The sequence below is a fragment of the Lissotriton vulgaris genome, chromosome 2_1, assembly GCF_964263255.1.
Source record: "Lissotriton vulgaris chromosome 2_1, aLisVul1.2, whole genome shotgun sequence".
Lineage (NCBI taxonomy): Eukaryota > Metazoa > Chordata > Amphibia > Caudata > Salamandridae > Lissotriton > Lissotriton vulgaris.
In genome coordinates this window covers 814,842,219-814,866,877 of record NC_141687.1, presented here as the reverse complement: position 1 = coordinate 814,866,877, position 24,659 = coordinate 814,842,219, and the positions used below count along the sequence as shown (strand labels likewise).

The window sequence follows — 24,659 nt, the reverse complement described above, 5'->3', positions numbered from 1 at the left end:
CACCCTAGCCCGCAGACTACACGACGGAGGAATCTGCATCAAGGCCCTCGACTGGATCCGCTCATTCCTTTCTGGCAGAACGCAGCAGGTCAGACTCCCGCCTTTCCTCTTAGATCCCACACCGACCTCCTGCTGAGCCCCCCAAAGATCCGCCACCATCGCCTGTTCAACATCTACATGGCCCCGCTTGCACCCATCATCAGATCCCACAGACTCAGCATCGTATCGCACACAGACGACACCTAACTCATCCTCTCCCCATCCAACAAACACAACATCACCAAGCACAACTTTCAAGAAAGAATGGAAGCAGTTGCCAGGTGGATGAAGAACAGCTGCCTACAACTAAACACGGACAAATCCAAAGTTCTCATTATAGGCCAACATCTCGATGCCTGGAACAACACCTGGTGAACCCTCGGGAGCCCACCTTCCCCCACTGGCCACGCAAGCAACTTCGGAATCATCCTAGACTCTGAACTCAAAATGGACCACCAAATCAACATTGTCACTTGCTCCTGTTTCCACACCCGTTGTCTCCTACGAAAGACCTTCAACTGGATTCCCCTAGAATATAGTTAAACAGTCACCTACGCCATCAGCAGCAGCAGACTGGACAGCAGTAACGCACTCTACGCCGGGATCAACAAGAACCTTACCCACAAACTCCAGAACATCCAGAACACCGCCGCCAGATTAGTCGCACAAGTTTGGTAACGATATATCTGTAAGAAACAGTAGTTAGTATTAGATTCCTTACCTTAGAATATCCCCAGGCGTCAGACTGGATCCGGAAAATTTTGCGTCGCAGTACCCTTGCGCGTCGGTAGGCATTGTCTGCGGCTCCGCGTCGGTTGTTGGCGCCGGGATGACGGAGTACTTAAACGCCGCCCTCGTGCGCTGACGTCAGTTCTTATACACAGCTTTTCCGCACCAGAAACGCAGACCCATGATAAAAACTAACACTGGTGGCATGAAAACTAGGGCCATGAAAGAGGATGGCCTTAACCCTAGATATCGGTTCGCAGAAAAGGGAGGATGGGTGGGGCAGTAAGGAATCTAATACTAACTACTATGTCTTACAGATATTTCGTTACTGAATGTAAGTAACTTGTGCATCTGAAAGAAACAGGTTAGTATTAGATTCCTTACCTTAGAATAGATACCCCAGCAATACCAACCCCAGTGGTGGGTCTGCGAACCAATAATCACACCAGTAAGTCCAGGAGAACGGAACGGCCGAAAAAGCCATTTCTCCAGACTTGGCTGTCCAGGCTGTAGTGTCTTGCGAACGTGTGCAGCGAGGTCCACATAGCTGCCTGACAGATTTCCTACAAGTGGACTCCCCAGTAGTAGCCACCGTGGCCCGAGTAGAATGGGCACGTAGCCCCACAGGAGGCTCCTTTCGAGCCAAAGAGTAACAAGCCTTGATGCACAAGACGACCCATCAAGAAATTGTCCGTTTGTGCACCGTCCGTCCCTTCTTAGCACCCACGTAACCAACAAAGAGTTGGTCATCCACCCGGATTTGGCGTGTGTGGTCCAGATAGAATGAGAGCGCACGTTTTGGGTCCAGACGGTGGAGCCTCTCTTCCTCTTTCGAGGGATGCGGAGGCGGAAAGAAGGTGGGCAAAGTGATGGACTGCCCGATGTGGAAGGCTGTGACTACCTTGGGCAGGAAAGAGGGTCGCGTCCGCAACACAACTTTGTCCGGATGGACAGAAACGAAGGGAGTTTGAGAAGAAAGAGCCTGGAGCTCACTCACTCTCCTGGCAGAGGTCATGGCAACCAGGAATGCAGTCTTAAGAGTAAGGAGACGAAGAGGACAGTTATGAAGTGGCTCGAAGGGAGCGCACATCAGATAAGCCAGAACAAGGTTCAAGTTCCACTGAGGCATCACGAAAGGAACAGGAGGGAACATATGAGTGATGCCCTTCAAAAACCTATTTACAACTGGGGACTTGAACAAAGAGGGCTGATCAGGGAGCCTTAAGAAGGCGTAAATGGCAGAGAGGCAGCACTTTAGAGTGCCCAGAGCAGAGCCCTGCTGGGCAAGAGAAAGAAGAAAGAGGAGAACCTCTCAAAGAGGGGCAGAAAGGGGATCCACAGCCTTTGCTGTGCACCATTCCACAAATTTGTTCCACCTGCAGGCGTATACCAATTTTGTGGAGGGACGCCTGGCTGCCAGAATCACATTACAGACTTCAGGAGGCAAGTCAAATGGCCTCAACTGCCGCCGCTCAATCTCCACGCATGTAAGTGGAGACTGGACAGGTTCGGGTGGAGGACTGTCCCCTGCTGCTGCGACAGAAGTCCTCCTGAAGAGGCAGACGAATCGGGGGAAATCGACAGACATGCTGAGTAGCTCGGGGTACCAGTATCTTCGTGCCCAGTTCGGAGCCACTAGGATGACTTGGGCCCGGTCGCGTCTGATCTTCTTCAGCACTCTGGGCAGAAGTGGTATAGACGGAAAGGCGTACAACAGACCGCAACTCCACTCGCGACGAAAATTGTCTCCGAGCGAGTGCCGCCTTGGAAATTCCAACGTGCAGAACTGATGACATTGCGCGTTCTCTTCTGTGGCGAATAGATCTAAACAAGGCTCTCCCCACTGCTGAACGAGGCCTTGCGCCACGTCCGAGTTCAGACGCCATTCGTGATCCATCATGCACCGACGGCGGAGTTTGTCCGCCCTGACGTTCAGGGATTGTTAGGATGCAGCATTAAAAGCAACTGATAATAAGGGGCTCCATGAATGGATATTCTATTTATGTATGTCCATAGGTGTCTCATCACGGCTAGATGCTTTGTGGGTTAGAAAGCAATTCTACATTAATCACTTCTGATACAGAAATAAATTATAAAATCTAAATGGGTAATTAAAACTGGGGTACTTCCAATGGAGAGGTTTCATACACAATAGTAAAATGTGACACCCTTACATCAGCAAAAATATTCACATCAGTTCTAGAGCTGACATTTAGCAGTAGAATAGGGCTGTTCACAATCTTCCAACACTTTTTCCGGTCCTTTGCGAGGGATGCTTTTAAACAACCAGACCACTGATTACTCTTTTTAAACTTTTTTACTGTTCCTGGTGAAAACGGTATATTCTTTCCCACAATTCACAATAGCTAGTTGGTCTCTGGGGCTTTCTCTAAGAACAAGATGCACAGCTTTAATGCCTGTCTACATTGTTGATCACACCATTTATACCGTAAAGGCTGCAACCTACTAAAAGGGGGGGCTCTCAGGATTTCAGCTAGGTTACATGTTAAACTACTATATTCCATCAAAAAGTGTGTTTAGCAAGCTAATCCAGACACGTTTCAGCGGAATCTAATGACTTAGTGACCGTTCTTTCCAATACCACTATAGAGCTACATTTTTCACTGTGTAGTGTGTACTATTTCCATATGACAATCTTTCTTCTGGGATGATTCACCCTAGAATATTATACCAGAGAGGAAATAATCATTAAATGGCAATGGGCATAGTTTTAAAACTCCCAACCCGGGCTAACAAAAACCCACTCAATAATGCTTTGAGCACCTCTGGCCATCGCAGCATAATTTGAAATATACAGATTTAAGTTTATGAGGTCACAAGTAGCAATAATGTAAAATACGTCACACATTGGGGCATCTGTTTCTTCACGGCCAGCAGGTGCATCCACGTGGTGAGTGCGCCTTAATGTTCCTTCCTTCTCAGACAATAGTTCTGGTCATTAAAATTACCAACTGAGATAATTGTTTATGGTCCTACCAGAGAGGGGGCTTACCAAAACTTATCATAAAAGGGATGCCATATGTGCGAAGTTAAGAAAAGGAGGGGTGTTAGAAGTCATTATAAATATTTATTGCAGTCAAATTAAAGCCCTGACTAGGGGTCAGTTTTAAGACTTGGATATTTAATGAGTTGGTTTTCTTAAATGCTGTTGCCAATAATAGCTTTACGCCCATCCTGAGGAAGAAAGGAAGGCAGAATCAAATATAAACTGAAGAAAAAAAAATTATCAAGTGAAGGAGTCTTCGAAACTGACTCAATCTCATTTCATATTCTTTGACACAGGGGAGCCATATTCAAGAACAGCACACATATATATCATCTGTTTGACTATAAGCAATACCTCACCACCAAACACCCAACCCCCTATTAATGAACCTCCTGGTTGGAAGAAGTGTTGGGGTGGAGACCTCTGTAGGTTCATCGATCAGTACCCCTAATACTCGTATGTGACAAGGCTGGGCCATATTCACTAACACAGGTCTATCATTTGCAAGTAGGAATTAATCACAAGACAAGGAAGAAGAAATACAGTATGCAGATATAAGCAGCCAATCACTGTCAGCAAATGATGACAGGCAGGCAAACCTGTGACGTACTCTGCCCATTTCTGCTTAAGGACCACCCCCTTGTTTTCATATATTTCATTATTTGAAAGCACAATTGTACTCTATAAAAACATGCAACATTTAGTATTGTTTACACGGGTATACTGCATGACATTTGCTTTATTATAGTTTGCTAGTGAATCAATGTATATATATATTCACATTATTGCTAATATTTATAAAATTAGGTGGAGATGCAACAAGATTAAGGAGTTAATTGTTGCATTTGACATCATTCGATGTGAGGCCTGAACATTTAAAACCAATCAGAAAAAGTGTATTTAAGCTAGATATAGACAAATATTAGGCAGAGAAGAAACAGTTGCAACTTCCTTGAAGACTGGATTGCATCAAGTAGAAAGTCAGCCTTTTTGGAGCCATCGGTTTGCTGATGGCTCAAGAAGTCTCCAACGGAAGGGAGGGGGGAGGTGAGGGAGGGGAAGAGGGAGAGAGGGAGAGAGGGAGAGAGGGAGAGAGGGGGAGAGGGAGAGGGAGAGGGAGAGAGAGAGAGAGAGAGAGAGACTCTCTCAATACAGAACAACACATGTCAGAAAATGCATTACTTCTATGCTGTTGTTTAGGAATTGGAAAAGGCCTACAGGAAGATCTGAGTGAAGAAAGTTTATCAAAATATCCATGCGGGGCAGGGGTGGCCTTAAAGAGAGTGAAAGACCTGCCATTAATAAAAGCAAAGTGATCTTTTACAAGGGACACATTTTTAAAATGAATAATTAATAATACAGTTATGATCTACTGCGTTTACGGAATTGTCAAACTAACTTCAACACCTCACCATCTGTATGTCAGAGAAACTGATTTTAGAACCCACTAAATTGTATTGTACCCAATGTATAGTTTTGTTTTTAGGGCCATAAAGTCTTCATGTAGATTTATTCTGAGCGGGGATTTTGTCAAAACAATGAAAAAAGGGAGTAGCCTGTGGGGCAAGTTGAAGATTGTATCCCAGATGGCATTAGTTTTTCCTCTCTAAATATGGAGCTTTAACAGAAGAGCAGTTGCCAAACATTGCAGTTTCTCCACGTGCTTCATTTGGGGGAAGGATAAATGGTGGTCTGGGTAGCAACATGTATGTAAACCTGAGGATTTTTATGTGACAAAGCAGACTCGATAACTGAGAAAAAAGGGAGGGCTCTTTCCTGCATCCCCTTTCCCAATAACGCCCTATTTCATATGGGAAAATCTTCCAGTGGCTAAGAATTGCACTGGACTAGGTTAAATCCCTTGTACCTAGAGATGAATTAACTATGTGGTGGGAGAATGTACGAGCCACATTAACATAAAACATAACAATTGAAAAGGCAAAATCTTGAAATACAAAATTTCAACAGCATAGACATTAGTTGATTGTTAAATGGGCAGGGTTCATCACTTTTGTCATCTACTACACATATATTTCATTGAGAAGTTTTACACAAAAAGAGGGTGCTTGTATTTGGTAGCAAGAACTCATATCTACGCTGTTGATATTTAGTTTTTCAAGATTCTGCCTATTCTATAACATTTTTAGTGTTCAATAATTTTATTGTCATTTAACTAACCAAAGTACAGTACAAAGATGCATAGACCTTGCGTCAAACAAGATGTAATTATAGTACAAAATAATTCATTTTATTCCATAACATTCTTATGTTTATGCGGCTACTGCATCCTCCCATCATATACCAGATTAGATAGTGGTCAGTCCCTCGCTTGTCGATTTAAATATTGGACCAAACCTGGTTTCAAATTCATTTATGACATAGTCCCCAATTAATTGGCTTAAAAGCCAACTCTCTACAAAGGGACATCCCTGCAATGCAACTAATGAGTTATCAGGCACATTTTGTTCAACTTTGAAAGACGAGGTATTGACCACTAGCAGACAAAGATAGAGTAGCCTGTGTGTTGGAACAAACTATGGAAAAATTGGGTACTCCTCCTGAATCAAGCATCTGTTTGAGTAACAAATGTTTTCTCAGTATTACTATTTCAATTTTTATTATTCCTCCAGCATTTTCTGTAGAAACTAGTGAGGTCAGTTGTTTGTATCTTCCTGCTGTTGACCCGGTTGTCATGAAGGAGGCTGATTTCATATTCCCTATCATCTTGAATTTAGAGAAGGTAATGAAATAAGCCAGGTCCAGGCTCCTCCAGCTGTAGACAAGCCTGTCATTTGCCCTCAGGGTGCCTGTGCTATTCACCTCTCTTTTGATATATGTGTTCCAGCCCTAGCGGACTTAGGAAGCAACAACAACATTGGGGGCAGCCAGGGGTACACTAGTATTTTCAGTCCCTTCCATGAGAAAGTGCCTTTCTTTGGAACCCTTTAGCCCATCTGGAGCAGGAATCCAAGGCTGGAGCCAGCAACAATGTCAGGGGCAGCGAGGGATACACTGGGGCTTGCAATTCCTCTCATGAGCCTGTGCTATGGCTCTTAGCTTTGGGCAGCTGATGGCATAAAGCCCTTTCTTGAATTGGAAGATGAGATGTATTCTAATGTCCAGCAATAGAAAAAAGTGGTCAGCTTTTAGCAGAATGGATTATAAAGACAATTGGGAATTATGTACAGACACAGTGAGGGCCCGAAGCACATTGCCTACTTCCCACAGAGAAAATTAAAATACAAGAAGGGATGGTGTGTATTTCTGTTCTGCTCTTCCAAATTCAGGTAAAATGTCATGTAAAGTGCTCTGATGCCCATGGGCCACGTTGCTATATATAGCTGCAAAAATAAATACCAATTATGAGGTTTTGGGGAAAGAATATCCCCAGAATTAAATTTCGTGTGTTATCATACATTTGAGGAACTGGTAACATTCCAGGGACTGAAATACTATCTGTAAAATAAACCAAAATCATTGGCATTCGCACATCAGAGTATCCAGCTGCTGGTCCGCCTTTTAAATTATCAGCCCCATGGTCTAAAATTGTGCCGCACAAACCTCTAGACCCTTGGATTGAAAGTGAAAAGAATACTACCTGTGCATTTATGTATGGCTGGAGGAAAACATTTACCAAACAGACATGAAGTTTGTGTGTTTAGAGCAGAGTGAGTTGTTTGACAGAGTTGTCTGGTAAATGCTACCATAAGCTCTTTAACAGAGAACTCAACGTCAGCACTCCTTAACAAAAGACAAATTCAGTGTCACACTTATTGACAGGACAGTGCCCAACCCGTCCTAGGGTAGTCAATCAGACTGCAACAGCAAAAGCGGCTCTCCCATATATTGAGAAATGCAACTAAACAGTCGCAAATTAGACTATCGGACATCGAGGGAGAGGTGAAGTAGACGCAGCAGGACTTTGGATGTTGTCTGCTTCTACCCAAAAGACCGTAGTCAATGCTTTGATCACATCTCGGCTTGACTACGGAAACATACTATATCTTGGGGCAAATAAGGCCGTGATACATAGATTGCAGCTTATCCAAAACTCTGCCGCCAGGCTACTCTGCAAAGTGCCAAAAACTTCCAGCATTTCAGGCCATCTTCGAGATCTACACTGGCTCAGGGTAGAAAATCGGATAAAATTTAAAGCCCTAAACTATATGTTTAGGATAAAAGCTGATACTGCCCCTAAATATCTAAAAGCTTTGGCGCACCCCTATGTACCCACTCGCGACCTACGATCCCAAACGGCGGCTAATTTCTGTGTACCCAGGTTTAAACTTTCTAGAATAGGAGGGAGATCTTTCTCCTATCTTGGTCCATTCATCTGGAAAACAATTGAAGCAAAAAAGAAAGCCCCCGTGAGGCATGACAAACATAGGATGTAGTAAATGTTCAACCCACCCCCGCGACCTCCCTGCGTGCCCATTCGCCCACTGGTAGCATAGAATACATGTACATTACAACGCCTTGCACCTATCGTGCCAACTGCCACTGTTCATAGTCCATCTCCTCACACTGTCGGGAGGGCGGCTTCCTCAGGCGGTGGGTCCAAGTCCAGCCCCCGATAGTCCGCCCACCGTTTCCAAATTTTGAAATGCTTCCTGGGACATCCCCTTGCAATAAATATGGGCTGTTCTAAACCCATGCAGTAATCCATTCCGTTCTTCCAGGCTTTGATCGATGGGGCCTTCCAGGCTCTCGCGATATCGAGTTTCGCCAGTGTGAACCCCAGCAGCATTAGGTGACGCTTATACCCGTTTCCCCCCTCCCCAGCCATGACATGCAACAGCGCTAGCTTAGGGTCTCTCAGAATCTCCCAGGACAATACTTCGACTAAGCAGTGGTGGACCCCATCCCAAAACCTCTGCAGCGATGCACACTCCCAAACTGTGTGTAGTAGTGTGCCTACTGCCAGGCCACAACAAAGGCAGTCAGGGGACACTACAAGCCCCGCCTTCCATAAGCGCTGTCGGGTGTAGTATGTGCGGTGCAAATAACGGAACTGAATCAGTTGCAGGCGCGTGAAGATTGCCGCCCCCCTGGGACCTTCAAGGGCCTCCACCCAGTCCTCCTCGTCCATGTCCCAGACGTCCCTCTCCCAGTGGGCTCTAAGGCCGCCCAAGTCCGAGGAGCAGTGGCGCACCAGCGTCTGATAGATACGCGATAGCTTCTTGTCTGGCACCTCTCCCATGAATATTTTGGCTTCTAGGGGACTGAATTCAGGGATCTGTTCCAGGCCCACTAATGAGGGTGCCAGTGCATGGCGAAACTGGAGGTGCTTGTAGAACTGGGTGCGGGGCATCCCGAAGTCCTCCTGTAGGTTTGTGAAGGATTTAAGGGTGTCGCCGGACAATACGTCGCCCAGGGTTGAAATGCCTATGGCGTCCCATCCCCTGAAGCCCATCAAGGCGTTCAGCTGAGGGAGCTGACCATTACGCCAGAGAGGAGCTTCCCGCGTAAGGACATTCCACCAACCCATCCGCCTCAGTGCCTGCCTCCACACATGAAAGACCACCTGCGTGGCTGAGGGAAGGGTTCTCCGAAGAGGCCCCGCGTACAGCAACATATCCAAGGACGCTGAGCCCATTAAGTGTCTCTCAACCGCGTAGGCCGGGTCGCCCCTGTCGCCATACCACCAGTCGTTCAAAACCAGAAGATGCGCCGCTTGGTAATACGAGTGCATGTCCGACGTCGCCAGGCCTCCGGTATATGACGACAAGAAACATGTCCGTAGAGCCACCCGAGCCACGCCCCCCTCCCACAAAAATCCACTTAGGGCCGAGTTAAGCTGCCAAAACCAGCGGGGCGAGATCACATGGGGATGGTTCTGCAGTTGATCCACCAGGCGTGGGAGCGCTACCATTTTGAAAATAGCAGACCTGCTGAGTATGGAAAGCGGCATCCGCGCCCAAACCTTCATATCCTCACGTACCCGATCCCACACCGGGTTGATCTTGCGGTCCCTGGAGAGTACTGCGTCGTCTGATAGGAAAACCCCCAGATATTTCACACCGCCCGACGCCACCTGAAGGCCTGTAGCCCAGTCTCCAATGCTCCGCTGACCACCCAGCGTCCACAACGTGGACTTGTCCGGATTCATGTAGAGACCGGAGCTCTCACCAAAGATTTGTAAGATGCGCAGCATTCGCGGCCCGGATCGGTCTAAGTCGGTAAGAAAAAACAGGACGTCGTCGGCATACAACGCTATTTTGTCGGTGAGGCCCGGCGACCAACGGAAGCCCTTGAGTTGAGCATCGATGCACACCCACGCCGCCAGAGGCTCAATGGCGAGCGCAAATAAGTACGGGGAGAGGGGACAGCCCTGCCGTGTCCCCCTTTGGACCAGAAACGGGCGGGACACCGCGCCTCCAACTCGCACCGACGCCGTAAGGCCTGTATACAGTAATTGGACATACGCCAGAAAACGATGGGCCAAGATTCAGACGGCTCAGCAGAGCAAAGAGATACGTCCAGCTCAGGAAATCAAAGGCCCTGTCCATATCCGCAAGGAACAGAGCGGCCGGCTCCCCCAGATATTCCCAAGACGAGACCGCTACCTGAGCCCATCTGATATTATGGCGGGTAGCCCGCTGTGGCATAAACCCAGCCCGATCCGGGTGGACCAGGTTCGTAATGTACGGCTTGAGTCTGGTGGCAAGGGCCTTCACCAAGATTTTAGCTTCGGTATTCAGGAGCGAAATGGGGCGGTATGAGGCATGACTCTCAGGGGGTTTCCCGGGCTTCAAAAAGACCACCACCTCGGCATGACGCCAGTCTGGTGGGAGCGTCCCGGTCTCGCACGATTCCTCTACCACCGGCCGAAAAAGCGGTCCCAGCTGGACCGAAAACTTCCGAAAGAATTCGCTGGGAAATCCATTAGGACCTGGAGCCTTGCCCGGGTTCAGCTCTCCCAGGGCGGCACCTAACTCGTCATAAGACAGGGGTCGGTCCAGCAGGTCCCTCACCTCATCCGAGACAGCCCTCGGCGGGAGGTCATCGATAAAGCGCTGAACAGTGCTGGCCTCCAGACACTACCGGGGTGTATACAACGTCTCGTAGTACCCGGCAAAACTCTCCGCTGGATCTAGCATGGGCTCCCCTTTGGGGGTCACGATCCGGGGCAACGGCCGGGCATGCATTGTACCCTGGCAGAGACGGTGCAGCATTTTGCATGACTTGTCGCCCCTCTGGTAAATCAGACTGCAAGTCGCCAACCAGGCCTGCCGCGCCTCATCCATAAGAAGCAAGGCGTATTGTTGCTGCGCCAGCACTAGCTGCCGTCTCGCCAGCCCGCCATCGGCCTCCCGAGCCCGACGCTCCAGCACCTCCAGTTCTGCCTCCCGCCTCACCAGGTCACCACGCCTCTCCCTCCGGCCGCCGCGCACCAAGATATGTGTACGCCTCGTAACGTGGGCTTCATGGCCTCCCATAGAGTAGTTGGGGGAGTCCTCTGACCCCTTATTCACAGTTATGTAGTGGTCAAGTTCAATCGTGAGATGCGCTTTATAATCGTCTAGGGTCAAGTGCCAGGCCGACATACGCCACCGAAACGGCTGAACGGCCGGGCCCACATGAAGCGAGGCGAGCACCGGCGAATGGTCCGATAGGGCCTTCGGCAGAATCTCCGTCAAGACTATGCCAGAGGCCCTCGCCCTCGGGATAAAGATGTAGTCCAGTCTGGAGAATGATTCTCGCACGGCGGAAAAGTATGTGTAGTCTCTTCTTGCGCCATGTTTATATCGCCAAGTGTCCAGCCAGTCGAGCCCTGTAACTAAGGCAGCCAGTCTGGTGGTGGTTCCCACACCCCCTGGATCTGGAGCCGCTGCCCCGCTCCGCCACCTATCGCTGCCCCTATCCATGACATTGTTCCAATCCCCTCCCACTTTGGACAAAGAGTCGGGCACCTCGCCCCACAGGGATAAAACCTTCTCAACCAGGGACCACTGGAGCGGCGGTGGGGCATACACGCTACCGAGGGTCACCCTATCTCCACCTACCTCCCCCTGCACCACGAGTATCTGCCCATGCGCGCTTATGTATGTAGGGCACCCTGCGATGTACAAGAACCACCACCCCTCTTGAGCCCCTCGTGAACCCAGAGTGAAATGCCAGCGTAAACCCTGAGCGCTGCAGACACAATGCTTTGGTGCCAAGGAGATGAGTTTCCTGCAACAGTAGTACATCCACACCCACCCTTTTGGCATATTGAAATAGGGCCCCCCGTTTTATTTTGTCGAGCATCCCCCTCACATTCCAGCTCATGATTCGTAGCGACCCCGTGCCTACCCGCCCTCCCTCCGCAGCATTATACATTTGAGCAATACAGCATATCCAGGACCAGTAGTGTCAACAGCCAGCCGGCATTGTACAAGGCAATCAGTAGGCAGCAGAGAGCACGCAAACAGGACCCCCCCCAAAACCCCAAAAACTCCCATACCCCGCCCCCTCCCCCCACCCGCACCTCCCAAACGTGGAAGTACCTGTCGCAGATGGAACTCTGCCTAGCCCCCAACTGGGGAGCATGCACCACGTCCTCCAATGGATCCCCCAGCAACAACCAATATAAACTGGGCTGTCACTCCCACCCTCCCACACTGAACAGGACGGGCTCCCAGCCTAAGGTAGCATTGCACCTGAGCTCCCTTAAGCACCATATACTTTGATTAACATTCAAGTCTCTCTGTCATCAAGACAGATCTGGCCGCTGGTCATGTGGCAGGTCATCTCGGCGCGTGGTCGAGCCGAGCGCGATCTCCTGCTTGATCGTGATCCTCTGCTGCACTGACGCTGACTCCGGAGACCCTCCCTGGCAATCGCACTCGAGGAAGAGTCGGATTCTCCTTCTTTGGCAGTATTAACCCGAATTTTCACCGTATCATCAGTCCACTGGAACACTTCTTCCGGAGTGTCAAAGAACAGCTTTCGGGACTTGTAAATAACCCGCAGCCTCGCCGGAAACAGTAGCGCATATTGGATCTTTAGGCCGCGAAGGCGGGCCTTGGCCGCAAGGAAGGACTGGCGCTGCTGCTGCACCACCCTCGTGTAGTCCGGGAAGATCATGATGTTGGCGTTGTCATGTGTAAGTGCACCCTTTATCCTTGCCTGCTGCAGGATGGCATCCCGGTCTGTATAGTTCAGGAATTTTGCAATGATCGGCCTCGGGCGCGCTCCGGCCGGCGGCTTCTGCACCAGCGCCCGATGTGCTCTCTCCACTACAAAGCACCGAGACAGGGCTTCCACCGGGATCCAGCTCTCCAGCCACCGTGCTATGAAGGACTCCACCTTATCTCCCTCACACCCTTCCGGAAAACCAACAAAGCGCAGGTTGTTGCGTCAGGCTCGTCCTTCCGCGTCCTCCACCCTCGAGACCAGGCCCTTCTGTACCTTCTCCATGTCTGCGACTTTCCGTTTAAGGGTAGTCATGTCGTCTTCCACCTCAGATAAGCGAGTCTCCGCCCCTGTAATACGCTCCACCGCATTCCGCAAGTCCTGGCGGAGAAGGGTAACATCGGCCCGACAGATCCTATCTTAGCGTCAAGCATATCCCTCGATTGCGTGATCGCGGCAAGCAGCGCTGCATTGTCGGGCGCGGACGCCGAGGGCCCACCAGGACCCACCACCGCTGTGTATATATCTATGGGCCCTTGTTTGCCCTGTTCCCCTCCGGCTCCTCATCGTGTCATGGCTCACAGGCAACGCAATATGGGCTATGGATACTCCCAGATGGCTTAAGTATTCCAGACTACAGTCTAAGGCTGGAGGGTCAGTCGCGGCCGCGATCCGCAGTTATCAGCTAGGTGTCTACTCTCTCTCAGGCACTGGCACAGAGCCTCACCGGACCCGCTACCAGCCGTGCGCCCAACAGTCTCAGGTACCCTCATAGAGGTACCCTCGCCAATTTGACCCTCCGTGGCACTCCTCCGGCCTCAAGATGTCGCAAAGTCCGTCCCTCCAGGGCCCGATCTCTCCCCTAGACCGGGCCCCAGCAAGCTATCGCAAGCACTGTCCCCACCGGGGCCCGACCTGACCCCCGAGTCACCAGCCAGGGCGCGCTGCACTCACCACTTGCTTCCGCCGCCACACGCCTCCGGGCAGGGCCTCACCAAGTACCATCCCCTCCTCCGGGGCTCTCACCCACTGCTGCGACGAACTGGCAGCGCGAGATGGCGGCGAACCTCTCCTGCCACCCCAGAGCACCGGCCCAATCAGCTGCGTTGTGTACCGCACCTCCCGCTGGCTATAAGCAGCGACAGTGGGGGCTCAATGTGCTCCGTCGCACTGGGCAGGCCCCAAGTCCGCCTATCTCACCGCGGCCCCGGCAGGGCCACTCCCGCCAGGGCACTCACAGAGCAAGAGCCCGGCACCACAGGCCACAGCGGGACGTCCAGCCCTCAAGTCACTCTGGGTCAGGATCCCACACCGCCACTATCCACAGCGGGCCCAGCCCGCACGCCAGGCCGGGGCCTGAGCCAGCCTCCGAGATGCCAGAACTCCAGAAGTCCGTCCGACTTCCCCGCTACCAGGACCCGGCAGGGCCGTGCAGGCCGGACCAGATCCCTGCCAGGATCACTGCGGTGAGGGGGCGCCCCCACCGCCACCCGGCTGCCAAGAGTTAGGGCAGACCGACGTCTCTTCCCGCTGCAGCGATGATGGGCTTCCCCCACAGCCGCAGCGAGGCCAGATGAGCCTTTGGCCGACCGCTGCCCAACTCGACGGCCGTCTCTCCCTGCGGCGCTCCCCTGGTGCTCACCGCCACAGTTCTGGGCCGGACGCTGCTTCCACGTCACAATCACCACCGTTGGTATAGAGGTGGAGCCCTACACCGGACCGCCGGGCCACCAGTCACACTCCAGCCCTCTGCCATTCAAACTTTTGCCGCCAATGGTCACCCCGTGCCGGGAGGTGCCAAAATCGAGGCCCCGGCCTCACAAGCCTCACTGATGTCTCCCGGACCCACTCAGGGCAGGACGCTGCTCCCACGTCCCCGCTGCCACCGCTGATGTACGCGTGGAGCCCCCACACAGGTCCGCCCGGCCACCAGTCACGCTCCGGACCTCCGCCGCACCAGCCGCCGCTGCCAATGGTCACTCCAGGTCGGGAGGCGCCAAAATCGAGGCCCCGGTCACACAGGCCTCGCCGCTGCCTCCCGGTCCGGCTGCTTCACCCTGCTGGTACTTCGGCTCCGGACCCGCCACCGGACCAATTTTGCTACCAAGTATGCCCCACCTGACCAGCAATCAGATCATGGTCAGAGAGCCCGTGGGGTGCCCAGGGTGAGGATTACTGAACAGGATATCGTTAGGCTGGTCGTAGCTCAGGCTCTAAACGACCGCCATGTTTGCCGGCCAAGCCACGCCCCCTTTAGTCGATATTTTGATACATCCATAGATCATAGCCTCGCAAATACACAGCCTTTCCAGCCCCTTAGAAAATCCAGGAATGCTATCCATAAAAATACAAAGAAAAATACAAAATAGTGCTGTATTTGCATCAATAGTTGAAATACATCTGTACTGAGATTTTTAAATGTTTGATGAATCAAAAGCATAATAAATACCTTTTTCTTTTTTAGTCCTGGTATCTGTGAGACAGGCTTTAGAACTTCCTAGTGCGACAAGCCATCTCTGCCTTTCAGCAGCATTGACCGCTTTCATATAAAAGTGCTGCTCCCCTGGTATTATTAGCTCCAATCGCGAGTTGTCTGTTGGATGAACTAATAGCAAAGAAGAAAAAGGTAGATTGCATTTGAGTGCACATGATCTCACAGTTCGCCACTTTCAAAACCATACCAACCAAAGGATACATATTGTACTAGCAGGACCAGTTCAACATAAATTGTACATATATGTGTAAAGGGACACCAGTCTTCCTTTACAGTGCCTCTTTATTGGTTACTTACTTGCAATTGTTAGTGAGGCAAGTACACTTCCAATCATCCTCAAGAGCCAGGAGTTTCTGTATCTCAGACAATCAAAATAAAATGGCCATATAGGTTATCCTTACTTCATTTTGTAGCCATCTATTGTTATTGTCATCCTTTAATTTTTAAAGTTCTTCTTAGTATTCAGTAACATGTAAAACCAGCTGTGTCCCATGCAGGTAAGAGCAATGGGGCCGGGTGGGATGGTATTTCGATGGACGATAATTAGCGAAAATGTAATAATTAATTTTCCCTCATCTTTGTCCGTCGAAATACCACACCACCGCTCTTACCTGCATGGGCCACGGCTGTGTAAAACGGATGTTTCCATGTACCCCTGTTACATTTTAACTCTAATACAGTACTTAAAAGAAAGGAATTGAACAAATTCACACATTATCAGATTAAGTATAGTTTTCTAGAATCCCAAAATTCTTTAAAAAGAGAACTGCTAAGAAATGATTTCGTAATTCAGAGGCAGCACGCCATCAAACCAGAGGAGCGTATAGCAGAGCTTAATTTTTAAAGAAAACAAATAGGTGCGGGGATCTAAATATTTTTATGACCCCGTCACTGTTGCTGTTTAATGCCTGAATTGATGAACAAAGGAACCGCCTTGGCTTGATCCCATCTCATTCTTCCGTCACGTTGGACTTCCCATATCTTTAGATCAGTGTTGCACATTATTTTTCTTCTCTGTTTTCTCCATTTGTTGCTGTTTTTATTTTACTGCTTTGGCTCAAAGTTTGATGAAGAAAAATGAATCATGGTTCCCACAATGAGCACAAATTAGCACTGTTTTTTTATTTATTTAAACAGTTTTATATAGCGCTGGCTAGACCCGAAGGTATGAGAGCGCTTTACAAGGGTTGAGAGAGGAACAAATTGCAAAATAACATTAGTGTGAACAGGTAATATGCAAGACAATTAGAACAATAGGCAAAGGACCGGAATTACTTGAACAAGAAAATAAGGAGAACATTTAGGCCGAAACCGGTAATTAATAGTTAAGCTAGCGTGAGTGGTCAGGGACGAGGGGGGGACAGTGTGGAGGTAGGGGGGAGGTGAGGGGGTGGTGGGAGGTGTGATAACATGTGGGAGTAGGCAGTGAATATAAGAGAACTAGAAGGGGGAGGGTGGAAGTATATGTAAGGAAAAAAAGGGGTAAGACAGGTCTAAAGTGGTGAGAACATGGCACCATCTTGGGCAGGATGTTATCCCCTGTTTGGTGGCAGGATTAAGGACCCCAGTATTTGTTTAAAAGGTGCCGCTTGAGCTCTTTTTGAAGCCGAATTAGGAGGGATTGCAGCGTAGATCTTTAGGGAGTGAGTTCCAAATAGTGGGAGCATTTCCGGAGAAAGAGCGAGACTCGGTAGCTTTCTTTTTTACCAAGGGCAGTACTAGCGCAAGTGTATTTGTGCTCCTCATTTCTCTAGTACAGCCCGCTTTGTGGGGTTTGTCTCATAGATACAATGGGGTCTGATGATGCAAGGCTTTATGCGTAATGCAAGCATTCTTGTAGGTGGATCTGCCTTCAATGGGGAGCCATTTGAGATCTTTGAGGATGGGGGAGATGTGGTCAAACCGCTTGCAATCCAAAATAAGCCTTGCCGCAAGGTTAAGGACAGATTTGATTGGTGCTAAATGGGCTTTCGGTGTTCTAGAGAGAATGGCATTACTGTAGTCCAATCTAGAAAGTACTAGTGATTGAACAACTTATTTGAAGTCCTCAGCAGAAATGAAGGGTTTAACTTTCTTGAGGTAGTGTAGAGTGAAGAGAGCGCCTTTGGCCGCATTTTTTATATGGGGATAAAGGCTGAGGTTGTGGTCAATGCTTATTCTGAGGGATTTAACTGAATTAAAAGTGGACAGAGAGCAGTTGAGAGCTTTAAGGTCAGAGATCCAGAGTTGGATGGGGAGCCTCTTGTTTTTAGGAGTGAAAAGAAGGACTTCCGTTTTTTAGGGTTGAGCTTAAAGTGATTATGCTAGAACCAGTATTCTATCTTAGTCAGGGTATCAGTGAGGTGCAGAATGTCAGCTTGGAATTTGCTCCTGTAATACAGCGGTGTATCATCAGCACATAGGTAGTATTTGATTCCTGCTTGCTTGAGAATGAGGGTGAGGGGTTCCATGAAGAGGTTAAATAGGGAGGGAGAGAGAATAGAACCCTGGGGCACACCCAGGGAGACAGGAATAGGTTTACAGAGGCAATTTCTGATTTTAATTTGTTGGGTTCTGTGCTGAAAGAAGGAGGTGAACCATTTAAGTACTAGACCATTGAAGCCAAAACAAACTTTGAGGGTTTGAGTAAGGCGGAGTGGTTAACGGTATTGAAAGCCGCAGAGAGGTCAAGAAGAATGAGAAGGGAGGCCTCCTCTTTGTCGTGAGAGTGATGGATGTCATCAACAATGTTGAGCATAGCAGTTTCTGTACTGCAGCCCTTTCTAAAACCTGACTGTAATGTGTCCAAAAGGCAAAAAGAGTCAATGTGCTTGTCCAGTTGGAGCCAGGCGCATTTTCCGATGGTCTTGAATAGAAGAAGAAGATTAGAGATAGGACGCAGATTGTTAAGGTCGGTGGGGTCGGCAGTAGCATTTTTGAGGATAGGAGTGATTTGGGCAAGCTGGAGGGAAACAGGGACACACCCTGTGGCCAAAGAGGAGTTGATGATGATGAGGAGGATGGTCCAAAACGGAGCAATTTAAATCTTGACAAAGAACAAAGGAGCCGAGCCAGCGTCCAAGATGCCCGCTTGAAGATCGGCTCCGGCCGACTTCGCTCGCCCGACTCGACATCCTGTTCTTGATCCTGTCCCCCGGCCCGTCCTCCGGGTGGGGGAACTGTAGCGGTGCCCATTGGTGTTGCCCAGGTCTTTCTGGGTGCCCCGGCGACCGCGCTGCGCCACCTGGAAGATCGCGGTCTGCAGCTCCTGGAAGCCAGGCCTACAGTGCCTGCGACCATCGGCCTGTAGCGCAACAACATCGGCTGCCGGGCCGGACTAGAGTCGGCCCGGCTGGAGGTCAAGGGGGTTGCGGGCGAAAACGACTGCCGGCACCGCGCTCGCTGCTCTGGCCCCCTGCTGACAGCCGGGGGCAAATGGAGATGCCCCGCAGTGGCTTGTGGCCCTCCTTTGGTGCCTGAGGAGTCCGGATCTCCGGTTGTTGCGGCATTCTCCCGGACTGTTGGGCTGGGGCAGGACACCTGGCAGTGCCCCTGCCCACGGGGCCGTGCTTGAAGCTCCTGCTGACGCCCCTGCGCGGCGGCCCGTCGAAGCCCACCCCCGGAGGAGAGACCGGGGCGGTCCCCACCGGTCAGTGGTGTGTCCTTGCTGTTGGGCCATAATATCAGGAGGTGCCCCCCCACATGCTCCGGGGAGGCTCTGGATTTATTTATTTATTTTGAAAGTTTTATATAGCGCGGACAAGATCTTTGCAGATATCAGAGCGCTTTACATAGAAGGGGTACATGAGGGAGCATAGTCAAACAGATAAGTAAAGCTAATAGTACAAATAAGTGGATGCAAAGCCAATCATATAAATCAATAAGACAAGTAATACAAATAGGCAAAGGGGTCAAACATGTAGTACAGATCGGTGCAGAGTCTTTAAAGGGTTCGAGATAATAGTTCAGGTGTATTTAGCCATGAGGATGGCTTTTACTTCTTTCTTAAAGAGTGTGGTGGAAGAGATAGCCTGGTTTCGGGAGGGAGTGAGTTCCAGATCCTGGGCGCCATTCCTGAGAAGGAGCGCTTATAGGTTTTTTCCTTCCGGAATCTTCGAGGTTTCAGCAGAAGATTGTTTGTGCCTCTAGTGTTTCTAGCTCCGCCAGAGATTGTCAGCTTCTGAGCGAGGTATCCGGGTGAGTTCAGGTGTACCGCCTTGTGTGTCATGCAGGCGATTTTCAGATGTATTCTGGCTTCAAAAGGTAGCCAGTTCAGGGATTTCAAGTCAGGGGAAATATGAGAGTGCTTTTTTGACCCAGTGATGAGTCTCGCTGCAGCGTTTAGAGAAGCTCTTAGGGGTGCGGTAGTAGTTAGGGGGAGTCCGCAGAGGGCGATGCTGTCATATTCTATTCGAGGGATGACTAGTGCTTGTACTGTGGTTTGGAAGTCTTTGGCTGGGAGGAAGGGTTTAAGTTTCCTCAGAGTATTGATTTGGAAGTTCGCTCCCTTGGTTGCCTTGCTGATATGTTGCTGCATGTTGAGATTGGTGTCGAGTGTTATGCCTAAAGATTTTGCTGAGTCCACGATGGTGGGTTGGACAAGATTCTAAACACCCACTCAGTGATTCCTAGATTAATACACACATCTAATCAGTTACCTTGAGATTTACTCATACATGCTGTCAATGATCAATAGACTATCAAATATACTTATACACCTATATCGACATTACACACCAGCACACATCCTAATCACTTATGAAGTCATCCTACTCACTTATGCAAACAATGGTTCATACTTACTATTACTTAGCTACACACTTATACAAACACCACTTCATCTATTCATATAGATAGTAACTCATACTTAGTGTGTTATAAAATCACTATCACAAGTATACAGTTATCCATACAGTCACTCATACAATCACTGAGTCTTATGTATACTTATTTATATACAACTGACACATACACTGCCTTTTATTTTTCTAGTGTGTTGGATATGTACCATTGAGACATTTATTTGCTCATCACCACACCCATAAAGATATTCACTCACCCAAACAACTGTTATAACATGTAGTTTTAACTTCATATACCTACTGAATCAACTATTCACACATCTTTGGGCTGTCACCCCCCACCGAACCACACACACATTCACTCTCCCATGAATATACTCAGTTAACTAATCAATAACTAATATAGACTTTCACATAGCTACTAACTCACTGGTGCAGCAGTTTACACAACAACTGACAAAGTGATACAGATATTCTGACCGTGCCAGGCCCTGGTGTGTGAGGTGGGGCCCGGAATACACTCAGCTTTCTGTTCTTGGCCGCCCGTTCACCCTGGTGGGCTTTATCCGGACTGTGAGTAGGCTGGCGGGGCCTCGGGGTGGTTGGCAGCCTCTGACCTGTGGTCATGGCTGGCTGGTGGATTTGGTGCCGACGGGCGCGGAATGGACTTGCACTGACCCTTGCCCCGGCTGTTGCTGCTGTTGGGATACTCGGCCTGGGTCCCCAGGCTACATTGGCTCAGTGTGGTGCGGAGGGTGTCCCATCCCCCGACTGGGATCCATGTGGATCCTTGTGCCGGTGGGCACGCTACTTTGTTGAAGTCGGAGCGCGATGGTGACCGTATTGCGAGGGGGCAGATGGCGACGAAGACAGAGACGGAGAAATCATTGCCAAAGACCACCAGGGGAGCTAGGCAGGTCCAATCCAATAAATTGGACAGGTATACTTTGCCTAAGGGGTCATCGATCGACTCGAAGAGGGGCCCGGCGGAGGCTTCAAGGATCATCCTGCGGGGGAGGAACCGACGTTAAAGGACCTCATGGCAGCTATCACGGGGGTTCGGACGTCCTTGGGCCAGAAAATGGAGACCCTCGATACCAAGCTGGACACTGTATCGATAGAAATGGGGCTGAGAAGGGCGGACCTTTCGAAGGCTAACGAGAAGGTCAGGTCGCTGGAAGTCAAAATGTCAAGCCTTATTGATGATGTGAACCAGTTGCAGCAGGAGGTGCGAGATCTTAAGTCTTCAAGGGAGTCTACGGATTGTTGACTTGATGAGTATGAAGGGCGGGCTCGGCGCAAAAACGTCCGCATCCTGGGAGTCCCCGAGAAGGCGGAGGGGCAGGCATCGGATCTGTTTGTAGAGAACCTTATCCTTAATCATCTCAAACCTAAGGGCCTCAGTAAGTTTTTCACGGGTGGTAGACCACGTGTTGGGGCGAACCCCAGACCGATCATTGCTCGAGTCCTGAACTTTCGTGACCGGGACGCTATTCTGCAAGCAGCTCGAGCTGCGGATCCCCTGGAGTTCGAGAATGTGATGCTCCTGTTCTTCCCGGATTTTACCCAGGCGGTGCAGAAGCAAAGGCAGAGGTTCCTGGTGATCAAAAAGAAGCTGAGAGACAAGGGATTGAGGTACGCCATGATGTTTCCGGCCTACCTTCGAGTGGAACTTGACGGGAAGGCTTCCGGCCCGCCTACGAGACGAACTTGACGGGAAGGCATGGTTCTTTGATAATCCAGAAGTGGCGTCGCACTGGTTGGAGGGTGTTCAACGGCCGGACCAGGAGTCCCGTGGACAGGGAGAAGCCGATGAACAATGATTTTGCTTATTGTGAGATCAGGGGGTGGCTGTAGACAATTGATCGGGGGACGGTTCAACGGGGGTTCGCTATAGGATTCCCTGCTGGAATAAGTTTACAATGTTCTTGATGTGCTTCATGGTGCGGGAATATCCACATAGAGTCGGGGTGGGCCCGCACATAGGTCCTCCTCTGTTTTCTACTTTAAGATTTTTGTAGACTAGTTGGGGGCGACAGGCACACTGCTAGTTGGGGATGAGCGCAAGCTGTATGCAGGGGTGCAGGGTGGGGGATTGGTGCGATATGTTTGGGGTTTGTATTGGTTTTATTGTATGTTGTTTTATTTCACACTGGGTGCCGTCAGTCGATTCTGTACAGTCATGGTTGGGATTTCCGTATTAAGTTGGAATGTGAATGAGCTTGGAGACAAGATCAAGAGAGGTATGGTCGGTCAGTTGATTCGGAGTCACTCCCCAGATGTGGTATTATTGCAGGAGACTCACCTCATGGGAAAGCGATGCATGGTGCTGCACAAAGGGGGATACAAATTGTTTGCTCGTGCTGGTTTTACCACTGGATCGAGAGGGGTTGGGATCCTGGTCAAAAACTCCTTCCCGCTGGCCGTCCAGTCCATGTGGACCGATAATAGGGGTAAATATGTCGGGATTTCGTGGCTGTGGTAAGGGAGAACGGTCACCTTTTTGTCCGTATATGTCCTGCCGGCCCTTCAGACAGATACTTTTCGTGATTTGTGCAAGATTTTTTGGACATTGACTGTTGGGGTGCTGATTGTTCGTGGTGACTTTAATGCAGTTATGAATGGTGAGACTGATAGACACCCGGCTCGGGCCTTGTTGACGTCTCGGAGATGGCTGACTGACTTTACGGAGACTACTGGCCTGGTTGATGGATGGAGGCTTAAAAACCCCAGTGAATTACAGTTTACTCACGCTTCAGCAGCGCATAATTCCCTCTCTAGGATAGATTATGTATTGGTGCCGGCGACGCAGACTGTTTGGATCCGGGAAGTGCGGCACTTGGCTAGGGGGGTCTCGGATCACTCTCCGGTCTGGATCGGTTTGGACCTTGGCGGGCGCAATGTGGCCAGGGTTGCCCCTATCAGAGCTTGGCGGTTGCGGGATCCCGCGGCTAAAAAGATGATTGTGCGTGTGGCTGACAGTTATTTTCAAGAAAATGTAGGTACGGTTGACTCAAAGTGTTCCTTGTGGGAAGCTTACAAAACTTATCAGAGGGGAATTGCGGTCATTCATTTCGGGGAAAAAGAGGGAGGGCCGGGCTGAGGTTGATAGGGTGGAAGCAGAATTGCTGGCGCTAGAACGGAAGGTGTCACGTGAAGCCACCCTGGAGGGATCACACCGACTCCTCCTGAGTAGAGATGAGTATAGAGGCTTGGCTCGAGACAGGTCAAAGACGCAGATGGCGGATACCCAGAGCAGGGTGTATGAACATGGGGATAAGACCGGGAAGTTAATTGCATGGCTGGAGAGAGGGGAATGGGCGTCGTGGTTGGTACCGGAGCTGCAGACCGTCGGCTTGGATAAAATAACAGATCCGCAGCAGATCGTGGGCGAATTTGCGGGCTATTACAAGGCGGTGTATGCGACCGAAGGCAGGTACACAGAGTCCGAGAATGCGGAGATAATTCGGGACATTCCAATGCCCACCCTCTCCGACGCGGACAGAGACTACCTAGATTGCAGATTCACAAATGACGAAGTTGCGCTAGCCATTAGAGGGGTTAGTTCAGGAAAGGCCTCTGGTCCCAATGGACTTCCCGTTGAGCTTTACAAAGTGAATGCAAATAAACTGGCTCCCTTCGTCAGGGATATGTTTAGCGAGAGCAGGGAGAGGGGCCGGCTTCCGTATGATCAGCGGGTCGCAAATATTGTGGTCCTGCACAAGGAGGGCAAACCTAAGATGGAATGTGCCTCATACCGGCCGATTTCCCGTCTGAATGCCGAGCCGAAGGTTTTAGCCAAATTGCTTGCGACTCGCTTGGTGAAGGTCATTGCGACGCTGGTTCATCCGGATCAGTCGAGCTTTATGCCTCGCCGTAATACCACCCTTAACTTGCGCAGGTTACACAGGGTCCTGGGTGGCGCATCAAAAATACACGAGCCAACGGTTCTGTTGTCCCTGGATGCCACTATGGCTTTTGATAGAGTCGAGTGGCCTTATCTTTTTGCAGTGTTAAGCAAGCTGGGTGTTGGTCCGGAGTTTATTTCTTGGGTCCGCATTTTATATTCTCATCCCCTGGCTAGGGTCGTAGTAAATAATCATAGATCTGCGGATTTTGCCTTGGGGAGGGGCACCAGGCAGGGATATCCTCTCTCCCCATTGTTATTTGCCTTGGCGCTTGAGCCGCTTGCGGCGTGGGTCCATTGGGACAGATCGATTAAGGGGCTTAGGTGGACGTCCGAGTGGGAGGATAAGATATCCCTTTATGAGGATGATATTTTATTGTACTTAACCTCCCCTCGGGCTTCTCTAATCTTCTTGATGTCCTGGCGGTGTTTGGAAGATATTCTGGTTTCGCCATCAACTGGGGAAAGTCTGTTCTCTTTGTTCTAAGTGGCGACCCCCCAGATGTCCCCGCGGGATGTCTGGTCCGGTTGGAGTCGGGGGGGTTTAGGTATCTTGGCATTTTTGTGTCTCTAGATCCCCAGAGC

The 24,659-nt window shown here is 49.9% G+C and overlaps 1 protein-coding gene across 2 annotated transcripts in view; it reads right to left on the bottom strand.

Annotated features, from left to right (window-relative positions):
* The window catches only part of PLEKHA3 (pleckstrin homology domain containing A3), a 233,909-nt gene that overhangs the window by 146,576 nt on the left and 62,674 nt on the right, over positions 1 to 24,659 (bottom strand). For both annotated transcript variants that reach the window (XM_086956203.1, XM_086956204.1), the window contains exon 3: positions 15,342 to 15,497. In XM_086956203.1, the coding sequence (XP_086812329.1) occupies positions 15,342 to 15,497 (156 nt within the window). The remainder of the gene's footprint in view (positions 1 to 15,341; positions 15,498 to 24,659) is intronic.